The sequence below is a fragment of the Equus quagga genome, chromosome 14 (assembly GCF_021613505.1).
Source record: "Equus quagga isolate Etosha38 chromosome 14, UCLA_HA_Equagga_1.0, whole genome shotgun sequence".
Lineage (NCBI taxonomy): Eukaryota > Metazoa > Chordata > Mammalia > Perissodactyla > Equidae > Equus > Equus quagga.
The window spans coordinates 67,930,571-67,953,508 of NC_060280.1; the positions used below are offsets into that span (position 1 = coordinate 67,930,571).

General features: G+C 34.1%; 1 protein-coding gene across 3 annotated transcripts in view; it reads left to right on the top strand.

Moving 5' to 3' along the window:
• Positions 1-22,938, top strand: part of ARHGEF12 (Rho guanine nucleotide exchange factor 12) — a 139,622-nt gene that overhangs the window by 63,791 nt on the left and 52,893 nt on the right. The window contains exons 2-10 of one of the 3 annotated variants that reach the window (XM_046637566.1): positions 1,446-1,469; positions 2,723-2,808; positions 4,431-4,487; positions 15,470-15,568; positions 16,249-16,298; positions 18,338-18,395; positions 20,860-21,038; positions 22,278-22,355; positions 22,528-22,647. In XM_046637566.1, coding sequence (XP_046493522.1) covers positions 1,446-1,469; positions 2,723-2,808; positions 4,431-4,487; positions 15,470-15,568; positions 16,249-16,298; positions 18,338-18,395; positions 20,860-21,038; positions 22,278-22,355; positions 22,528-22,647 — 751 coding nt within the window. The remainder of the gene's footprint in view (positions 1-1,445; positions 1,470-2,722; positions 2,809-4,430; positions 4,488-15,469; positions 15,569-16,248; positions 16,299-18,337; positions 18,396-20,859; positions 21,039-22,277; positions 22,356-22,527; positions 22,648-22,938) is intronic. The other 2 variants (XM_046637568.1, XM_046637567.1) reach the window with 2 other exon arrangements.

The window sequence follows — 22,938 nt, forward strand, 5'->3', positions numbered from 1 at the left end:
CTCCATACCAAATAAAATAGTCATCCAAGTATCATTGTTTTATGTTTATGTCTTACTATGTTTACTAATAGCCTTTTTGTTTTGTTTTGTTTTTGTTTTGTTTTTTTCTGAGGAAGCTTCACCCTGATCTAACATCTGTTGCCAGTCCTCCTCCTTTTTTGTTTGAGGAGAAGTAGCCCTGAGCTAACATCTGTGCCAGTCTTCCTCTGTTTTGTATGTGGCTCACTGCCACAGCATGGCTGGCAGGCAGTATAGGTCTGCACCTGGGATCCGAATCTGTGATCCCGGGCCCGCTGAAACAGAGAGCACTGACTTAACCACTAAGCCATGGGGGCGGCCCCCTAATAGCCTTTTGTAAAACATCCAATTTTACTGATATTCCTAATAAGCCTTGTTCATGTTACCTAGACTAAATAATCTTTACATAAAATGCCATACGTTGAGATTTCTAAAAAGGACAGAAATGGAAAGAGGAATGGGAGGAAATTTGAGAATATTCTTTTAGACTTAGATTAGCATTTATGTATAGCATCAAACTCTTGTCAAGAAGCTTTCAGTAATATTTCTTATTAAAAAGACAACCAGGAGGAAATGCTGTAGTTCTTTTACCTTACAGAACTGAAAAATGAAAAAAGGACCCTTTGTGTTCTACTTTTGAAATATATTTTAAAAAATTAATAGTACTCCAATAGTATTTTTTCTAGGTTTGTTATTAAAGGTAAATGTAAATAATTGAGAATCATGATTTGATCCTGATCAAAGGGAAGGCACAGCTCAATGAAGTGTGGTAATCAGCACCCATGTATTTTGGGGGGTGGAGAGAAGTGATGGACAGGAAGGGACTTTCTTTGCTAGGGAAACTGTAATTTGATGGCAAAATATTTGCCTCAGTTTTTTTTTTTTTTTTACTTGAAGATTAGCCCTGAACCAACATCTGTGCCAGTCTTCCTCTCTTTTGTATGTGGGTCACCACCACGGCATGGCTGACAAGTGCTGTAGGTCTGCACCTAGGATCCGAACCTGCAAACCTGGGCTGCCAAAGTGGAGCACACAGAACTCAACCACTATGCTACAGGGCCAGCCCCTCTTCATAGTTATTTTTTAGGATTAAATGAGATAATACATGTGAACAGTTTAGAATAGTGCTTAGCATCTAGTAAGCCCTCAATAAGTTTAGCTATTGTTGTTATTATTTGTATTTTTAAAGAGAGAACCCGTATTCAAGGACAGCTGATGGTAAATGCACCTGTAATTTAAGATTTAAGAAAGTAGTTAAGATATTAAAAACCGGTATCCAGCTTCTTACTCCACTTCTTTGTTGAATCTTGCTTTGGGAAAGTTAGCATAAGATTTAAATCCCTTACTCTGTTTAGTAGAGTGAATAAATTTAATAACAATATTACAAGTGAAATAACTACATCTGCCCTTTTTTTTCTTTGTTTCAGGTTTCCCCTCAAAAAACCTATAAGGTAAGTTGTTCAGTTGCACTTTAGGTTAAATTTTAATTAGAAGCATTCCTTCAAAATTATGGTGGATTTTTGTGGTTTTTGAAAATGTGGGTTTAAGAGGTTTAAAATTTCAAAATGTTTTACAAATTTAAAATATAACAGGTGTTGCATATTTTTTCTGGAAGACGGCATTGTTTTGATAACATTTTCAGTGTTTTTAATATAAGCATTTTAAAAGTTTGTTCAAATTGATACTTAAGGTCACTCCCTATGAAGAGATTTAATTTTCAAATCTATTGTGACTGTTTTCAGTTGTGAGTAGCTTGGGAAGTGTAAATGGATTGCCAGTTTTTGATGTATTTTATTACTTGGGTAATTATAACTGCCTTTGTTAATGAACTTTGGAAAACTGGATCAGTCTTAATTACTTTAAGACAGTAAAGAGAAAATCCAAATGTTCAAGTATGTCTGTGCCTATATCTGTATCTTCATATTTATTTATTTCCTGGGATTAGATGCCTCTTCCTCAGTACTTGCTCTTCAACAGCTCTTTTCTCTCACATGCTAATTGTCGTAAATATTATTTAAAGTGTAGGTAGTATGTCATTCCAAATTGTTATAGTACTTTCATCATTTTTAGTGACAGCATAGTCCAAGATACCAATGCTAATCTTGGCATTTCAATTAATTAGTATTGTATGTATTGTAGTTATTGTTTTATTTGCTGCCCAGCCATTATCTGATCAATGTAATTGGTCAGTCATAGCAAAAATAGTAATTCTAGTGTCATCTGGGCCTGGCTTAGACTTCTGTGGCTAGAACTATAGGCAGGAAGATTTTTTTTAAACTGTTCTCATTCGTCCAGTATTTACACAGTGATTTTGAACCTGACTGTAGTGTATGTAGGATTGGGGAATGTGTTTACATAACTTTTAGGCACTGTTTTCTTATCTGTTAAATGGAAATAATAGTGATTAACCTATGAAAACCATTGAAAGAATTTAAGTAATTATTTCTAAGAATAAAACAGACTTTAGTACTAATTACTACTTTCATTATTTTTAAGCACTTTTTATAACCAAGTAATTAGCCTTTGTGTTTATTATACATAGCATAGACTGAATTTTTGAAAAATATAGAGAGGTTTATGAGACTGTGTAAGGTGAACTGATTTCTTGGTTTCTCTTTGTAAGAAACACTTTGGATTTTTAAATTAAGCTTTTATTCTAATGAATTTTTTGTAGTAAATATTTGATTGCTTTGATTTAATTTAGGCATGGAAGTATTTTGAATCGAGAGTCACCAACAGATAAGAAGCAGAAAGTTGAGCGCAGTGCATCACATGATTTTGACCCCACAGGTAAAACATTGTTTGTTCTTCCAAAGAATATTGAGAGTCATGAAGTTCAGAATAATATGGCTTAAGCTGCGTAACTACTGAAACACCCAGGAGTAGCCACTTGATCTGTTTAGGACTCTCCTTCCTCTTCAATTGTATAATATAAAACCTTTACATTCAGGAGCAATGCAAGCATTTTTAATTTTCAACACTATGGATTCCACTATGGAAGCATCATTGTAAGACTGTATTATATTTAAAAATAATGATGATAATAGAAATAGTTATTATATCGTAATTGGAAATTTTGGTCAGACCAAGGACTTAGTATTGAGATAAGTCATGGTATGAACAGTACTATGTCATAAAATCAAGGCCATAACAACTACAAATTTCTGTAGTCATTTAAAAATTCATCTGTGATCGTGGTAAATTGGAGTACTAGATAAAATACAACTTGAAAAATTAATGATTGTCTGATTTTAGAGTAAGCAGATGAATACAAATCCCATTTTCTTCTGTCAGAAAGTATTCAGAACTCAAAGAGCTGTCTTTCAACCTCAGTGCTATTGATCTTTCCTAGAGTTTTCATGTTACTGGACTTTTGGCCATTTACATTTTTAATTTTGTACATATAGATTGAACTCCTCTTATAAAATTTAGGTTTTTGCTTTCTCCTTGTAAACTTACTCAGTGTTTAATTTATAAAAATTGCTTGATAATTCTTCTTTTGTCATTTGAAACTGATGTGTGTTCTTTGTGCACACTGTTTTATTTGGTCGTATGTTCCTCTGACAAAAGGTAAAGTAAGTAAATGCTAAGGTCTTAGATACATAAATGTAATGTATCTATTTTTAGGTATTTTCATTTAGAAATAAAATTTTAAGTTTTTAATAGGAAGTATATTTTTGTATCTAATTAAGATGTTTTATACTTTTAATAAACTTGCTCTTTTATTTTGAAAAAGTATTCTAAGTATTATCTAGGAAGGGAAGAATAGGAAGTAAATAGCTAATAATTTACTTACATCTTGGGCAGTTAGTAAAAATAAAATTCCAATCATCAATTTAGAAGGTTTTGGTGGTGGGAGTATGTAATAGGTAACTTCTGGATCTACATTAAGAGATATTCTTACCTAATTTTGAGATCATGGAGCTTAGAGGCGTTCACTTATATGATTAGTTATTGTCTTGCTATTGAGGGTTACAAGTTTCTGCCCTCTGTTCATAAAATTATTGTAGTGTTGTTAGATTGACTTATTCTGTATTGTTAATCTGTGATATGCCCATTTCCAGACAACAAGATTTAGCAAAGTAGTATGCAATGCTTTATAATGAGATTATTACAGCTTTTAGTGTTTTTGTCATTTCTACAGTTGTCAGATAATATATTTGGTAGACTATTCATGTGTTTTGTTTGAGCATATTTTTATTGCACTGTCTTTTCTTCGATAAATCTTTAAAATATGTCATTACCTGTGCTGTTTGTGACTATTCCAAGTGCTATCACCTGTGATGTTCATACTTTGTGTTTGCACGGTTTAACTTGATCATGATTCATTCTTTTCTCCCCCATGAAGTTTTCCCCTTACATTGGTCTCCATATTTTCTATATCTCTCTCCTTTTCTCCCGCTCTTGTGCAGATAGCTCCTCCAAGAAGACAAAGTCTAGTTCAGAGGAGAGTAGATCCGAGATATATGGTAAGCTAATGTAGCCGATTCAGCCTTGCACCTTGGAGCTTGCTTCATGCTGTTTCCTTTTTTTTTTTTTTTGAAATAACTGAAGCCTTCCTTGTGTCTGCTCTGCATGGCATGATCTACTGCAGGGAAAGGGAGCCTGGGGTTTTAATGTGGCTGTGATGTGGAAGCTTAAGGTTGCTAGAAACTAACATTGTAGAGTAAGAATAGGCCACATTACCCATCTTCTCTTTCATCTTGTTTTTGTTAGGAAAGTGATTATCTCTAATACCTTTGGGTCAGGTTCCTCCAAATAACATAGATGGGCTTTGAATTCTTGGCATCTTCTTCCCAAGTCCCATTTGTGGAGTTTCGATCATGAAGAATTTCATCAATGCTACCAGTCTTTTCCTCTAAGTATAATTCTGTGTAGTTTAGATATGTTAGCAGTTCTTTGGAATTTTTATTTATTTTTTATTTGTTTCTTTATTTTTAATTAACTCTTCATCTGGAAATGCTGTTCTTGTATAATTTGTCCACAACAGCAAAAATACCTTAAGTATTTTATTTTTGTAGCTTGAAGAATTTGCTTATGCCTTTCATGTTTCCCTAAAGCTTATTCTGAATGGGAAAATTTCAAAATGGTACCTTTTAAAAATAATCTTCACAAAGAGCAGGTTTAACCTGAATGATCAACTTTTGCAACAGATGATTCAAACACTGATAATTTTCAGACTGTGTCCTGTCTTCCAAAGATAATACAAACCATGTTTTGAAGCTCATACATATTTTTCCTTTTCTTTGCATAGTTTTACCTGTCTTCTTCCCTTGTTTTGGCATCTAATTAGTTTTTTGAGACAAGTGAATAGGAAAAGCACTGCCTGGAACCAAGACTTTTAAAACAATCTCTGAAAGACTCATAACTTAGTTCCTTTTAAAAGGATTCCAAATTTGGCCTCAAAGGAAAGCCAGGTCTTCTCTGATAGAGTCCAAAATCTATCAAGTGGAAGTTTCCGCAGGGCAGCTGTTTCCTAGCTTGACATACATGAAAGAAAAAAAAAAAAATGAAAATTCTGCTTCTCCTTTTAAGACATTTTATAATTTATATCTCCTGACACTTGAGTCCATGTCAGATACTCTTTCATATTATGAGGCCTCAGTGTTTGGTTTTAAACCAGTTAATGTTTCTGTGTTGGATACATACCCGTAGGTTTTTGCTTGGGTTTTCGTGACCAGTGCTTTTTCTGTGTAGGTAAACCTTTTACAGTAGTGCAGCAGGAAATGTATACCATGCCATATGGAATGTCAAGTTTATGCTTTTTCATCTTTCCAAAGTATTTTGTTCCTCATAAGTAAGAAGTAGCTGCTGAATTTCTCAAGACTCTGTCTTTCTGTTCTATATAAAGGCCTTCCTATGGTTTATTATCTCCTTAGGAATGTGAACACTATCTTTATAGCTCCATTCTTTTCCAGTAGCCTTTGCAATGTTCTATTTCATCTCCCCTACCATTTTCCTAGATCTGTGTTGTGTATGCAAAAGCTTGCTGTTTGCTTTGGATGAGGAGTAACAACCTAGGAATCCATGACTCTAGAAATATTATACTAATATTTTTCTTACCAGTGATAGGAATATTAACACTAGTTCAGACATGCCATTGGCTTGGTAGTAACAGAAACATTTTAAGTGGTAATGGGGAAGTAAGGTGTGGCTGCTCTGTGTGTGTGTTTCTTGAGAACCCTTGAAATACCTTTTTTGGAAGAAACTGCGCTGTGAGTCCTCAAAAGCACTTATCAGAGGGATGAGTTGATCAGAACAGAGTTAACATGCTAACGTAAATCTGTTTGACATTACAAATATTTTATCACCTTTGTGAATAGACTTCTTCAGACTGTGTGCATGGGTGAAAAAGAATCTCTAGGGAGTCAAGGAAAGCTTGGAAATACTGGAATATGACCGAACAGGGTCATAGCAACTGGTGAAATTGCTTTAGTGTAGGGTCTCTTAACAAGCCCACTTTAACTTGTGAGATTATGTATTATTTTCTCTTGGGGTATAATTCATTAGTTGGGTACTTAACGCAAATACTACTTATTCACTTATGAATTATTTATTTTAAACTTATAGGCATTTTTAGAGCTATTTTGTGAGATTTACTTTGTTCATTTTAAAAGGAAACCAAGTGTTCATTTTGTATTTACATCTTTTGTTAAGTTTCTGCCTGGTGCAATAGGTCAATATTTATTCCATTTCCCCTTATTTTTCCCTCTCTACCTTTTGGAGTCTATTGATCATGTACAGATATATTTTCTGATCTGCAATTTTAATGATACTTAATTTTCCATTTTTCTCACTAATACAGTCATGCATCACTTAACGGGGATACATTCTGAGAAATGCATCGTTAGGGGATTTCGTTGTTGTGTGAACGTTATGGAGTATACTTACACAAACCTAGATGGTATAGCCTACTACGTACCCAGCCTACGTGATACTAATGTTATGGAGCCACTGTTATATATCTGGTCCGTTGTTGACTGAAACGTCGTTAGACAGTGCATGCTGTATTGTAATGGAGAAATTTTGTGGGTTTTTGTGGGATATGAGAGGTTTAGGAAGGGAATTTTGGTTTAGACTACAGCTTCTTCCTAACTTCTGTCTTGGTTTTGTGAAGAGATTCCAGCTGATAGTGTTATGTACCAGAAAACAAGCCATGTCTTATTGAAGCTGTCTTAGTCTCCTGGGACTGCTATAACAAAACACCAGAGACTTGGTTTAAACAACAGAAATTTATTTTCCCAGTTTTGGAGGCTAGAAGTATGAGATCAGGGTTCCAGCATGGTTGTGTTCCAGTGAGAGCTTTTCTCCTGCTTGCAGACCACCACCTTCTTGCTTTGTGCTCACCTCACATGGTGTTTCCTTGGTGCAAGCACGTGGAGAGAGAGAGAGAGGGAAAAGCTCTCTGGTGTCTCTTCTCTTATAAGGACACTAATCCCATCACGAGGGCCCCACTCTGATGACGTCATCTAACCCTAATTACTTCCAAAAGGCCCCATCTCCAAATACTGTCACATTGGGGGTTAGGGCTCAACATGTGAATTTGGCAGGGGGACACAAACATTCAGTCCCTAGCAGAAGTGAACTGTTAGTACTTGAAATATCCTGGTTTGGATACTTCAGACTGTATTTTTAAAAAATTTATATCTTTTTCTTATTCAGGCTTCTCATATCTATAAAAAGAAAAGTTCTTGATTTGATTCTTACTCCCACCAAGTTATTATTCTCTGTTTTCTTCTTCAAGCTTGCAAAGAACATTCTACAATATGAACCTTCTGTGTTCTCATAAATCATTCACTTCTTAACCTCTTGAAATCTGACGTCTGAACACACAGAGCTTCTGGAAGGCGAACCCAGATATCCTACTTGAAAATCTGTGAACTTTTTCTGAGTTCTCACCTTCCCTCTGAACCATTTGGCAATCCTGATGCCCTTTCTTTAGTTTCGATAGTATGACATCTACCTGGTTCTTTTCTCTTTGTTATTTTCTTGTCTTTTCTTTAGTTGATTGCTTTTTCCCTCTTATAGGGATGACCCAAGTTTCTGTCACTGATATTTCTCCCTATTTCCAGTCATATTTTTAGCTGTTTGCTGAATACTTTCCCCTCTAACTATCCTTCAATTCATAATCAATCTGGAACTGATCATTGTTCCTTATGCCTAGAAATCAGTCTTCCTCTTGATTTCCCTGATTTTTTTAATGGTACTATCACTCTTCCATTCACCTAGTCTTATTTTCTTAAAATTATCTTTGACTTCTTTTTCCCTCATCCTCTGTAGGCAACTCTTTGCCAGGTTCTGTTGATTCTATCATCATATTATTTTTCATCCCTTGCTTTTTGGTTCCATCCCACTGCTTTGGTCACTTTTTCATCTTGTCAGTAGACTATTTCAATAGACTTAGAACTTTCTCTCACTTTGATCTCACATTGATTCACTTCCTTTTCTCCATTCTATATTCTGTCAGATTAGTATTACTAAAGTAAGGATTTGGTCATTCACTTGTTAACAAGGTACAAATAGTTACTAAGATATGCCATAATTTGTTTCCAGTTTATCATTCTACCTTAATTTACTGCTATTCACCTAAAGGTACCAGACTCTCCTCCAGATTTTCGTTTCCCAAATATGTCTTGGAGTTCATTCTTTACCCATGCCATTCCCATTGCCTTAAATGGTTTACCTCCTATCACTTCCTCTTAGGATCCTCCCCATCCCTCACGGCCCATTTCAACTACTGCCTCCTTCTCAGGGCTTTCCTAATTTTGCCCAGCTACTTTTGTTATCTGCACTTTGACGTCCTGCTTCATATCTAGTTATTTGTATTTATATTCGTCTGTGTCTCCCATAATTCCTGACACACCGAAGGCACTCTTTAAATGAGTTTTGAATGAATGATTCTTGAGAATAGGATGCCGTGTTTTGGTCAAGAGAATTGATGGAATAAAATTTTGACTCATCTTAATTGGATTTTTCTTCTCTTGTCAAAAATTTTAAGGTAAAAGAATGTGTAACATAGAAAAGAGACATTGCTGGTAATAGTCTAAAAGAAAGAAACCAGCATACTTGGAACTTAAGGCTTCTCTTGCTGGCAGCATTGTGCATTTAGAATCAAGAAGCTTCTTAATCAAAGGATTATCTGGGGTCTTACTCATAGAACATGTATGTCTGGCAGCAGTTTAAAAATGAGCTGTTTTTATGAGGTTGCACATAGTCTTTCTCCACACCCTTCCCTGAAGCTAATTCTTAAGAGATGAAACTTAAAAAAGTTTGGTCATATAGCAAAATCAAGGGTGAAGAAATACTAATGTGCTTTCACTAAGGTAAATGCAGTACGGAAGGTTTAGCATGTGTTACATATGTAACACTCCATTTTCACTAATTTGCTCTCTGCCCCCACAGTTATTGCTTTTTTTCCAGGAACGTTTTATAGTGAAACTTTGGAGTACTCCTCACCTTTAAGAATACCTTTTTAGGACTTTCCCTCCAAACTCGCAAGCATTACAAACATTTAGTTTTTTTTTCACTTTCAAAAATACAATCCTTGGTAATTATCTTTTGAGTAAGAAACAATCTTTTTATGTTGGTTTCAAATACAACATTGTTATAACAGGAAAAATGTCCTTTGTTATAAAGAGAAAATAAAATTTATGAAAAGATAATATTTACATAAATTTGATAGAGCATCTTTACTTCACTTATGATATAAAGTATGATATCTGTTATCAGCTTCCAGGAGAAATATCATAATCCTTAAAAGACAGGAAATAAAGAAAAATTTATTTGCAACTAGAGGAATTATTTTAGGGTAGATAGGGAATCACATTATTTTGGTTAGGTTTAAGCCAGGGCAGAAGGTTAGTGTCCTTATAGAAGTATTTCTCTACTTTGCATAGTTTTCAGGGCTATGATTTTTCTTTTTCTTTTTTTTTTAAATTTTATTTTTCCTTTTTCTCCCCAAAGCCCTCTAGTACATAGTTGTGTAGTTTTAGTCGTGCTTCCTTCTAGTTGTGGCATGTGGGATGTGGCCTCAGCATGGCTTGAGCGGTGCTGTGTCCATGCCCAGGATCCAAACCAGGGAAACCCTGGGCACGTGAACTTAACCACTCGGCCACGGGGCCGGCCCCTGCTTTTTCTTAAAAAATGATTGAGTATGATTTATTTAACAGTTTCTTTATGTAAAATAAATTCAAATTTACTTAATCAATATTCATTGATCACCTGTTATATGCCAGGCACTATAACAAGGCATAGGGATACCAGGATAATAGGAGCCTGTACCTCCTTTCTAGAAGTTCACAGTCTAGTACAAAAGAATTATAATATATTTTGGTAAGTACAATAATAGAGGTATACACTTGTTTGCCAATACTCCATATGCACTTGAAAAATAGTTGTGAAAAAAATCTTCATATGGTGTTAAGAACAATGAGAATGAAGAAGCATTATTACCAAGACTCAATTTTAAGGACATTTAAGCCTTATCATTATCTTTCTTGTTGAACACTCTCCTTGCCTGTCTTCATACAAAGTGTTTGGATACAGGTCATGTTAAAGTGATTTTGTGACCTTATAAAAACTAATATTCAGAGAGAAACATATTTATATGGTCATTATAATTAATAATCTTTATACCAGACATTAAGAGATTTAGCAAAACAAACCTACAAACACACAAACCATGGACTATATGTATTTGTAAAAACCAGAAAAAGTAAAATGATGGCAGGTGGAGTTTTTTTTAATTAATGAAATTTGAAAATGGCATTTTGGAGTCAGGAGTCCACTTTTATCTTTCCCTTCTTTTATAAGGCCTGTTATCTGTATCATACGCAGATTCTTAAACATTGCCATTGTTTCCCTCTTTGTTTCTCTGTTGTCTTTCACTGCCAAGATTTTAAGTTCTTTTAGAGCAAAGACTCCTAGTAGTTTTGTATTCCTCACAACACCTACAGACTGCAGTGTTAAATACTTAGTAGACAGATGCTCAGTACAAATTTGCTAAACCAAAGAAGTGGATTTTGTGTTTTGGTCAAAAAGGACATTCAAAGATATGATGATTCGGTCAGTATTGGTGACTTCAGTGTTAAGGGTGGAATTTATCCTCTGTGATGGGTTAAAACAGCTTCAGGTCTACAACAAGAGGAACTCTCTCAAGAAAAAAGAAAAACATTTTATTTGATTTTGAATGGGAAGGAATATAATAGATATAAGCATTGAGAGACTGGATTATTGAATTTTGAATGGTATGACAGCTTAGTTTTCAGTTAATTATGACCCCAAAGCTAAGTTTATGCAGATGCCATAGATTCACAGGACCAAATAATATCGTTAATTTGAATTCCATAGCTTCTGAACTGGCAGTATTTGTAAGGTATGTTTTCTTTTTGTATTGGTCTAGTAATTCTTGTATGTTAAAGTACATCAGATTCTCAGATTAGCAGATAGATTTAGAATAATAGTAAATGGACAATATAGTGGGGTAGGGGAGAGGAGAAAGATGAATAGGATGTGCACATAGCTCTTTCTTCTTTTCCTCTTTATCCTTCATTCCTCATTTCCTTTTGTTGTAGAATTAAAAGAGAAAGTTATCAGGCTGAACAATTTTGAATTAGAGAAAACAGGTTTGCAGTATTCTGAGATAATCCTAATATATTTACTCAATCCTTAGCAGTCTCTTAGAACCCTAGGCATATTTGCTAAAATTGACTCTCTGTGGTGATATTTTGTTTCTCTCTGATCACCTCCCTGTCTGAGCTTATATCCATCTCTAGACTCCTCTACTTTTCGGATTTTCATTAATTCATTAGCAAGTTAAAAAATCTCTTTCTGTGCCAGAGCATATGCCAAGTCCTGAAATAAGATTGTAGACAAGATGGAGCCCCTGTACTCTTGGAGCTTATAATCTACCGAGAGGATAAAAACAAATATGAATCAATTGTGAGTGATACTGATACTGTGGGACTAAATAGAGGGCGCAGTGGGAGTCTCTAAGGGGGCACCTAACCCAGCCTGGATATTTAGGAAAGGCTTATAAGAGGAGGTGATTTGTTTCTTGAGGCCTTCCTGCTGTCTCTCATTTTCTGAAGTTACCCATCACAAGAAGCCCTTGTCTGTAAAATTTCCATTCTCTCTTCCTTCCCCATCCACAACTAATTTGCTTGTCTCTTAAAACAAAACAAAACAAAATTTAGGTAAAGATATAAGTGAGGATTGATCATTTTAAGGAGCAGTTGCGTTAATCATGGGAATTGAGCACAAATGTTTTTAATTAACTTTTAATTGATGACATGGGTAGATAAGTAATATATTTCTGAGTGGGAAAATTCAAGGGCAACTTACCTCCAATCATGATAATACTTAACATTTATGAACCTTTAGTATTTGTCAGGCAGTGTGCTAAATACTTTACGTACATTATATTCAAGTGAAATACACAAACATAGCCAACTCTTAACTCCCACTACTGCTCTCCCTCATTTTTTACCAGCACCCTGTTCTCTACGGGGACCCAAAAAAAGTCTGCTTAAGAAGCCCATTGGCTTAGCACAGCAAATACCAGTATTAGAAACCTTAATTCACTGATTTTCAGCTCTTGGGAGGTAGGGTAGGAGAACTGGGAGGGATAGATGTATTATGAAAAAAATATATATTGAGTGTTCCAGTTGTCTTGATTTTTATTTTAAAGTCACAATATCTAATGTATTTTGAATTTCAAATAACTGTAAAGGAGGTCATTAGATGCTTACATTTCCAAAACTGGTCATGCATTTTAAAAGATTCCTGTAAAACACTGTTCTTAAAATATTTTAAGGTTCTCTGATTCTTGTGTTTATTGTATTATGTACTAGAAATTTATAAAGAATGCCTTTTTCCTTGATTTTATGTATTCATACCCATTCTATTTATAGTTTTTCCTTATACTTAAAGGAAGCAACCTTAAGGGAAAGAAAAAGGTTGAATTCTGATGAGTTATCTTTCCTCTGCCCCCATTACAATTTACTATTTTGTGGGAATGGTGAATTTTTAAATTCAAATACTGCTTTATATTTCGTAGTCTCTAGAATTGAGGGGTAACATATGTTTTTAATATTGTGAAAATCAACTTTCTTACAGTATAATTTACATGAAATAAGATGCACTTGTTTTAAGTGTACAGTTCGATGGGTTTTGATGAGTGAATATACTCAGGTAATCATTACCTTACTTAAGATATAGGACATTTCTCTCACCCCAGAAAGTTCCTTCATGTCTCTCAGCAGTTATTCTCGCCCCCCGCTCCCCACACCACCCCTAGGCAACCACTAATCTGCTTTTTGTTGCTGTCGTTTAGTTTTGCCTGTTCTACATTGGAATTATATAGTATGCACTTTGTTTTATATCTGCCTTCTTTTGCTTATTAGCATGATGTTTTTCTGAATTATCCATGTTTGTTGCATGTATGAGTAGTCCCTTTTTTTTTCTTGCTAAGTAGTATTTTACTGTAACGGATATACCAAAATTTGTTTATCCATTCATCTGTTGATGGATATTTGAGTCCTTTCTAGTTTTTGGCTCTTATGAACAAAACTGATATGAACATTTGTGTACCAGCCTTTATGTGGACATGAGTTTTCATTTCTCTTGGAAGTGAAATTGCTAGGTCATTTGTAAATGTATGCTTACCTTTATAAGAAATTTCCAAACTGTTTTCCAAGTGTTTGTACCATTTTATACTCGTAACAGCAATGTATGAGAGTTCTAGTTGCTCCACATGCTTATCAAGCCTTGGTATTATCAGTCTTTTTATTTTTAGCCATTCCAGTTAGTGTATAGTGATAGCTCATTGTGGTTTTAATTTGCATTTTCCTGATAACTGCTGATGTTGAGCCATCTTTGCATGTGCTTATTGACTGTTGGTGTATCTTTCTTTGTGATGTGTTTATTCAGATCTTTTGTCTGTTGTGAAATGTCTTCCATTACTGAATTGTAGAGTTGTTTTTTTAAAGAATATAGTCTGGATACAATCCTTTATCAGAGAGCTGTATTGTGAATATTTTCTCTCAGTCTCTGGCTTGCCTTTTCATTTTCTTATTGGTGTCTTTAGAAGAGCAGATATTTTAAATTTTGAGTCCAACTTACCAGTTTTTTCTTTTATGGTTGTTGCATTTTGTGTCCTAAAAGATCTCTGCCTACCCTAAGGTCTTGAAAATTTTCTCCTGTATTTTCCTATGAAAAGCTTTAGCTTTTATATTTAGGTCCATGACTTGCTTTAAGTTAATTTTTGTGTAGGGTTGTGAGCTAAGGTTCAAGGGTCATGTTTTCCATACTCAGATGCATTTATTCCAGTCTTTCATCTGTAGTAGGCCCACATAATGGTGACATTTCATTAACAGCAAGAAATATATATATTTGTATTCATAAATATGCAATCTTTAACATGTCTTTTGTACATCAGGCTTATTTAAAAGATCATGGCTCTTTGTCTAAAAATCTTTAAGAAGTTTTTATTTTCTAACCGCGATTGTACTTGTGTTATTTTACATGTTTTATATATTGATTTTTGATGAAATGCTTAAATTCTGCAAAACTGAAAGAATATATTAAATCTTTGGCTAACACAGAGTTCAGGATCTTCAGATCTTGATCTATGATAAAACAGCCCTGGGTGCTAATCAGGGTTCTATTATGGGACATCCCTGTTCCTTTGGTTGTGGTCCTCTTTCTCTCACCTTCCCTTGACAATTTTTGTTTGACATTTAACTAGAAGGAAAACAAATTTCTCCTATAGAAAGCGGGTAAGTATATGAAAGACTTGCTTGAGCTCCTAGGTTCTTTCTTTATCTTTTCTACTTTTTTTCTCCTTTTTGTTTATTTTTCCTAAGAGCCAAGGTCTTTCTTCCCTTTGAAATTTTCCCTTTTTCCCTTTTGGGAGAGGAGCTGCAAGTGCTCTTCAAGCACCTCCTTATTTATGTAGTGTGTTTTTCTGAGTATATTTTCTTGAGAGTGAGATTGGAATTTTCTAGAGTTTACCATGGGATGCTACTAGCCTGATTTCCCAAAATGTTTGATTTTCTTGAGTTTAAACACCAATTAGAGCACTAGAAACACAGGGATGGGTTGGGGGGGGCGGGCGGGTGGATTTTATGTTACAAATAAATAGCATACATAGATGTGAATGGGCTTTCCTTCTCACTGTCTCCTCTCTACTCTTCATCTTTCCCAGTTTGCCATAGCTGTTTTTAATCTTGGAGCAGTTCTACTCTACCCCTTCAGTGAGAAACCAATATGTATGACTCTTTGTGATGTTCTTGTGTTTGTTTTCTTTATGGAGTTAGTGCTCTTATTTTTTATATGGATTTCATGTGCTGCCTTGTGTTTCTCCAGATGGAATACAGTTCATTACTAATAAGTAATTGTTGTTTTTTCTGTTTTCTCTTCCTTCTCTCTTTACTCTGTGGTTCTTGTGCAGGTCTTGTTCAACGTTGTGTGATCATCCAGAAGGATGACAATGGATTTGGGCTGACGGTCAGTGGAGACAATCCAGTCTTCGTACAGTCTGTCAAAGAAGGCAAGGCACTTTTTAAAACAGTCTCATCACTCGGGAGTAAACAGAGTAAGAATAGACAAGTTTAAATAATGGCTATTGCCCAGAATAAAATAATCACATACATTACAGGTCGTATGGCCTGTTGTACTAGATTTGTCTTGAGTGTCATAGTTATAGGCATGAATTTACCCTAGTTGATTTTCTTTGTACTTTATAGAAAGATAACAGTTCTTGTATAGTTTAGAAATCCTATGACTCCTTGATCATGATACTTTATGCATTATCTCTTACAGAAGTTTGTGGAATTTTATTTCTTCATGACACCAGAGATGTTTTGTTAGAGACAGGTTAAAGAAATGGGTTATAGGCTCAAAAATATCCATTCTTTTTCCAAAATGACAATAATTAATATCTTCTACTGCTATTACCATATATTGAATACTTCCTTTATGTTGGGTCCTATAATTTGAGCTGGTAGTTTTTATCCTCATTTTACAGGTAATATTGAAGCTTAGAGGAAAAAAACATAAAATCAGTGCATGGTCACACAACTAGTGAGTGGCAGAGGCGGGATTTGAACTTCAAGTTTGTCTGACTTTATAGTCCGTGTTTCTAACCACTTTGTTACACTGCTTCTCTTTCAAGAAGATTGTCAGTGAATACAAATGAATTACATTGTAAATAATTAGTTTCTCTTACAGATGGAGCAGCCATGCGGGCTGGAGTACAGACAGGTGATCGAATCATCAAGGTAAGGAAAGGACTATTATGGAATTTATGGTAGAATTAAAAAACAGCCTATCTTAGCCATATTTTGATTTTTTTTCACTTGGATTTTTATAAAAAGCAGTGTATTACATATGATGGATTTGTCGACTATGAAAATTTATTTCATTTATTTTAAAATTAATATTACCCTTTACTGAAGGGCATAATAAAAGACTTGAATAAATGGAGTGGTATGTTCTCAAATAGGAGAGTAACTCACTGTTGTGAAGATCGTTTCTCTCCAAATTAAACTGTTAGCAAGAAATTCTTATCAAAGTATACAAATAGAGTTGGGGAGGTGCATCGTTACTTGTCAAACTGATTGTTCTTCCAAATGAACTTTACAAAGGTATAAGAATAGCTGAAGAAAAAAATAATTTATGTATATGGGTACTTGTGAGGTGAGATGGTATAGATTAATTTAAAGAAAGTGACTAGTCTAGCTTATAGACCTATCAGTGGAACACAATAGGAAATCTAGAAACAGGCCTTGAATTCTGATTAGTGGGAAAAGAATGGATTAGACAGTAATTACTCTTGAGACAGTTGACTAATCTGATTACTTAAAATCAAATTACTAAACAGGAAAAGCCATCATGAACATGTTTACAAACATAGAACTATCTGGAAAAAAAAGATTTGAAACATATTACAGAGTATGATATCTTTATTTGTAAAGAACACTTTTAAATTACTAAGAAGAATAGTCTGATAGAAAAATGAGTGAAGAATTTTATCAGGCAATTCCCCAAAGCAATTGAAATAAACAATATATTAATGAGGATATGTCCAACTTCTCTGATAACAAAGAAGTAGAAATTAAAATGATAGGTGACAATATATTCAGTTTTCAGAAATTGTAAAGATTGATAATACACATCTGGCATAGTTGGGTATGGTAAAATGGCTGCTCTCATGAGCTTGTTGTCAGTATAAATTAGGTAAAATCTATTTTGATGGAAATTGGTGAATAAGTATCAAAAGTTATATACTTTAAGAAAGCATATAACCTCTCACCAGCAGTGTTGCTTTTAGGAACTTATCTAAGGAAATAAATGTATAAATGTAAAGTTGTATGTGGATAGGGAAATTCATTTCAGCTTTATCATATTGAAAACTTATAAAGAATCTAAATATTCATAAATTGAGGTCTAGAGAAATAAATTGCATTTCATCGGCAGCTTTTAAAAAGAATTGATTAGGTCTATATGTACCTATATTAAAAGATATCCACAGTACAATAAAAAAGTATTTATTTATTTACAGGAGAAATGCAATTATAATGTTTATGTGTGTGTGTGTCTGTGTATCTGTCTGTGTGTATGCTAGAATAATGTCTCAAAGATTAAACATCATGGTTAACAGTGATCATCTCTGGTGGGCATGTTGAATATAGTTTTACTTTTATTTTATACGCTGATATATTTGAACTTGTAAAAATTAATTTTACTTGGAACAGCAAAAATAATGTTAGATCCATGTTTGATATTTTTACCTTAATTTGTTTCATTTAGTGTAGACTTTGGATAACATTTCCTACATTTAGTGTAAATTAATTTTCTTTGTAAACATTAGGTCATGATTGGAAAACTGAAAGTAAATTGAGTATTATTATGGAAGTATTACTTATTTTTCATCTTTTAAAAAACTTATGATATTTGACAAATCATTGAATTTGTAATTAAAAACCAAAGAGATCTTTTCTATTTGCAAGAGTTCTTCACTGTGAAGGATTTGTAAGTCTGTTGCATGGTATATTTTGTCATTTTTTTGTGGTGAATAAGTTAGTTAAGTCAAGGCCTTGTTTTGTGTTCAAGTTCATTTGGTTGTTGAGTGTACCTTACAGAATAGTGATAAAAGTGAATACTGAATCAAATATATTCGTATTTTAATATAGCCCTGTGTACTATATTATTATATTATATCGTAATTGGTTGTATTATGTATGATAATTCCTGAAATAAATTTATCAGTTGTCTCAATAGAATGTATCTGACATGCACTGTTTTCATTTTCTTACAGGTGAATGGAACTCTGGTGACTCATTCAAACCATCTGGAAGTGGTGAAGCTAATCAAATGTAGGTGAATGTCTTCTCGGTGTTAATTGTTTTCTGAAGCTCTAAAGCAAGGATCAACAGGCATTGTCTGTAATAGGCCAGATAGTAAATATTTTAGGCTTTGTGGGCTGTGTGATCTGCTACTTGACTCTGTCGTTTTAGCACAAAAGCAGCCATAGGTGATATGTAAATGAATGAGTGTGGCTGTGTTTCAACAGAGCTTTATTTGCCAAAACAGTCTGTGGGGTGGATTTCGCCTCTTAGCTGAAGTTTGCTGACCTCTGCATTAAAGGAAAATCTGAGGTGAAAATTTTTAACGTACTAATAAGTATCTTCCACTCACTTCGTATATGTGGCTGTTCTTGTCATCTGTGGTAATATTGAAAGCATATATTTGAAAGAAATGCATGAGTCACCTCAGAGGGAAGAGGTTGAGAAATCAGACACAATGGCCTAGATGAACTGAAATGAAACTTTTAAAAATCGTCTAACATAATCATGTTCCCTCAGATAAGTAAATGATTAAATAATCCAGAGTAGTGATCTTCTTATAGAAATCTCCAGGATTAAGAATTTATAATCTTTTTCATCAGACTATTCCACAGTAGACTACAAATAAGAGAGAGTTATTTATGGCCAAGCAGAAACACTACTGTTTTATTTAATCCTATTTCTTTTCAGTGAGTGGACATCTTTAGAATAAACTCAATAAACTGAATTCTGTCTTGGCCTTCTTATTACTTAAGTAAAGCAACCCATGAATTCCTTTACCTTTTCATCAGAGTACCAGGACTCTAAGGTCACTTTGTTCACAGTTCTTAACTTCACTGCATTCTAGAAAGAAATGCGATGATCAAAATGAGATCTGCATAGTTGAATAAATTTGATTACTTATTTAATGAGATTGTGATTTGTGAATTTTTATGTGCTGCATATATATGATGATTTATGATAGTAAATATGTGCCTAACTATTGCAGAGTATAAAAAGTAAGATTGTTAGACTCCACTCATATGTGGAAGTTAAACATGTAGACAAAGAGAACAGATTAGTGGTTACCAGGGGAAAGGGAGGGTGGGAGCTGGGCACAAAGGGTGAAGTGGTGCACCTACAACATGACTAACAATAATGTACAACCGAAATTTCACAAGGTTGTAAACTATCATAATCTCAATAAAAAGTTTAAAAAGTAAGATTATTAGCTTGTTGGGTTATATATTTTACTCATTTCAATATAAATTTTACTTAAAAAACTAAATCCTGGGTGGCCTAATGGTTAAGTTCAAAGCAGTCTGCTTCAGCAGCCTTGGTCCGGTTCCTGGGCACAGACCTACACCACTCATCAAACCATGCTGTAGAGGGGACCCACATACAGCATAGAGGAAGACTGGCACAGATGTAAGCTCAGGGCCAGTCTTCCTCACCAAAAAAATAAATACATAAAAGTTCCAACTATTTCCTTCTTCACTTTAAAAAAATTACTAAAGAAGGGAAGGGAAGATCTAGGAAGTTACTGAAGGCAAGCACATGAATAAGTAAATAAGATATAATAGATGACTTTTTGAGAGAGAGAGAAATAAGATCGAAAAACCTCAGAAAGTATATATATGTAAAATCCCCCCAAATCATAGCATTTGTGACCATTAAATGTAAAAAAATAATTTTTAGAACCCCAAACACTGTGAAATAAGTGACAATGAGTTCCATGGGAGGGTAAAATTGGGAGGAAAGTGTGAAATACGTTTAAAAGTTCTAATGGAAAGTCTAAGAGAAAGACTTTGTCATTTAAAGGTCAGTTATTTAGAAAAGTCATTTATTTGGAATCATTTATCTTCTTGGTATGAGATAAATAATGAATGTCTATTGTTGAATCTTTCTGGTTATGGTTAATTTTGCTTTCTGTTGTTTTTTTCTTGTAATATGCCTAGTGAGTTTCTCTCTTCTCCAAATTTTAAAAGTTAAAACTCAGTACTTATTTATTATTTTTTTCTTTCTGTTTTTTTATGGGATAGTTTTTGTCATAGTTACTTCTTAAAGCTAATTTAAAATTGCATCATTATATTCCAGAAAATTAGTTAAATCCTGCCTAATTAGCATCATCTTAAAACATAATTTTTTAAATTTACATTTAAGAAATTAATTGAACATAGTCATTAGTAGATGGTTATATTAATTTACTCTTTCCTAAATTAAAAAAATTCTTGAGGTTATAAATTTTATTTGCTTTTAAGTAACATCTCATCTTATGAGTAGTAATTTGCTATCTGAAAATGGCATTGTTCTTTTAGATTTTTAGGGGAATCATAAAAGAGAAATGACAAACTGAATTCTTTTTCTGTGGAGAAATGGTTAGCAGATGATGAAACTTTCTGACATAACTGGATCTTTTAGAATTGTCAAAGGTTAAGTAGTGAAATGCTGTAAAAAATTTTTTGACAATGTTATTTTCTCTTCCTTCCCTTTTCTTTTGTTTCCTCGCCTGAAGCTGGTTCCTATGTAGCTCTCACTGTTCAGGGACGCCCACCTGGGTCGCCCCAGATTCCACTTGCTGATTCTGAAGTAGAGCCATCAGTCATTGGACATATGTCTCCCATCATGACATCCCCGCATTCACCTGGAGCATCTGGGAATATGGAGAGAATTACTAGTCCTGTGCTCATGGGGGTAAGAGTGGGAAAACTTCCTTGTAAATGCTTAGTTGTGCAATGATGCCTGTGCTTTATATTAAGAGTTTTGAAGTATTGAGCTGATAAATAAATTTAAGTTCAAGATTCTAGAAAATAACTTCCTAATATAAAAATTACATAATAATTTGGAATTTGCTACCCACAAAAATATAATTAAAATATCCTATATTCAAAATCCTTAGTTATCTTACAATATAAATTTTAGGAGGACAGGGGTTTTTTTTTTGTTTATTTTATTTATTGTTCTGTCCCCAGTGCCTGAAATATTGCTTGGCATATGGTAGGTGCTTAATAAACCTTTGTTGTTTGAGACTGAAACAAGAGTATACAAATAATTATAATACAAAGGCAGAATGTAGACATGATGAAGGGGGAAATATTAGGTTCTGTGAGGATTCGAAGGAGGGAGAATGCACATCCAGTTGTGGTAAAGAGGGACTTTGAGGAAAGCTATTATTTGAATTGGGCCTTGAGAAACAGGTAACTTTTAAGTGTTGGCAGTGAGGAGGAGGGCAACCTAGGTAGAGGAAGCAGGGTAAACAGAGGTAAAGAGCCAAGAAAGCACTACGTGTTCTGGCGAAGTAGCTAGGACTCGTTTGCTGGTGTCTCTTAAGGAATTATGTAGTGAGAGATGAGCTTGAAAAAAGTAAGACTATTAATTTTGAAAAATCACTGCTACCAGGCTAATTTACATGTAACTGGATAGGCAGTAAGAATCCATTAAAATTTTTTTGAGAAAGAGAGTACTGTGGTTATAATAGGATTTTAGAAAGACTAATAAAATATTGTAAGGTTGTGAAACAAGGAAAGAAAGCGGGAGATGTGTTAGGGAGCTGTTTCAATATTTCAGGTAGAAAGTACTAGGAATGTGAGCCATGCATGGGAGTTGACAGTAAAGATCCAAAGGAGGGAAAGTGTAAGATGTTATTGTTATACTTAAGGCAACTTCATTTCTCCAACTAAGATGAATATTTAATGTTTTCTTGAACCTAGTTTAGTTAAAGTGAAATAGAAGGGCTGAAATTTCCCTGTAACCTTTTAGCTTTAAGTGTCATGTCTAAAAGCCTGTCCCCATAACTGCTGGAAATAAAGAAAATCCTAATAGGTATTGAAAATTGCAACTGAGGCATAATGTTATATGTCTCGTTTTTCTATTTATTATAGCTTCACTTGCTCTGTATTGCTTCTTTTTTGTTTGTTTTTAATCTTTTTCTAGGAGGAAAACAATGTGGTTCATAACCAGAAAGTAGAAATTCTGAGAAAGATGTTACAGAAAGAACAGGAACGGCTACAGGTACTAAGTTAGAAATGGGGTTGTTTGTAGGCGTAGTTGAGTTGATATTTATCCTAATCACAATCAAGCGGTATTGTAATCAGTGCCATCAGCTATTTTGTTAAGAATAGACTTTTTCTATATTTTCTTGACATAAGTAATTAATTCTCAAAATATTTTTATAACTTTTCAGTTATTGCAGGAAGATTACAACCGAACACCTGCCCAAAGATTGCTAAAAGAGATCCAAGAGGCCAAGAAACACATTCCTCAGCTGCAAGAGCAGTTATCCAAAGCCACAGGCTCTGCTCAGGTAGCATCACTATTAAAAATGCTACCCAACTCTTTGCAGGAGAATTTTCTTCTGGGAATGTGTCAGAGAATGTTGCAGTTGCTTTTTTTAAAAGTTATTTTTTCTAACATAGGCCAACAGGATGTCCTGTGTAGGATGTTACAGAAATAATGGATTAACTAAAAGAAATGTGGGCTTCTGATTGTTTGCTTGCTCATAATAACGGTTTTTTTGTTCCATAATAATTCAGAAAAGAATTGAATGCTTTTGCTATGATGTGATAAACTACTAAAATATGTTCAGAAACATACA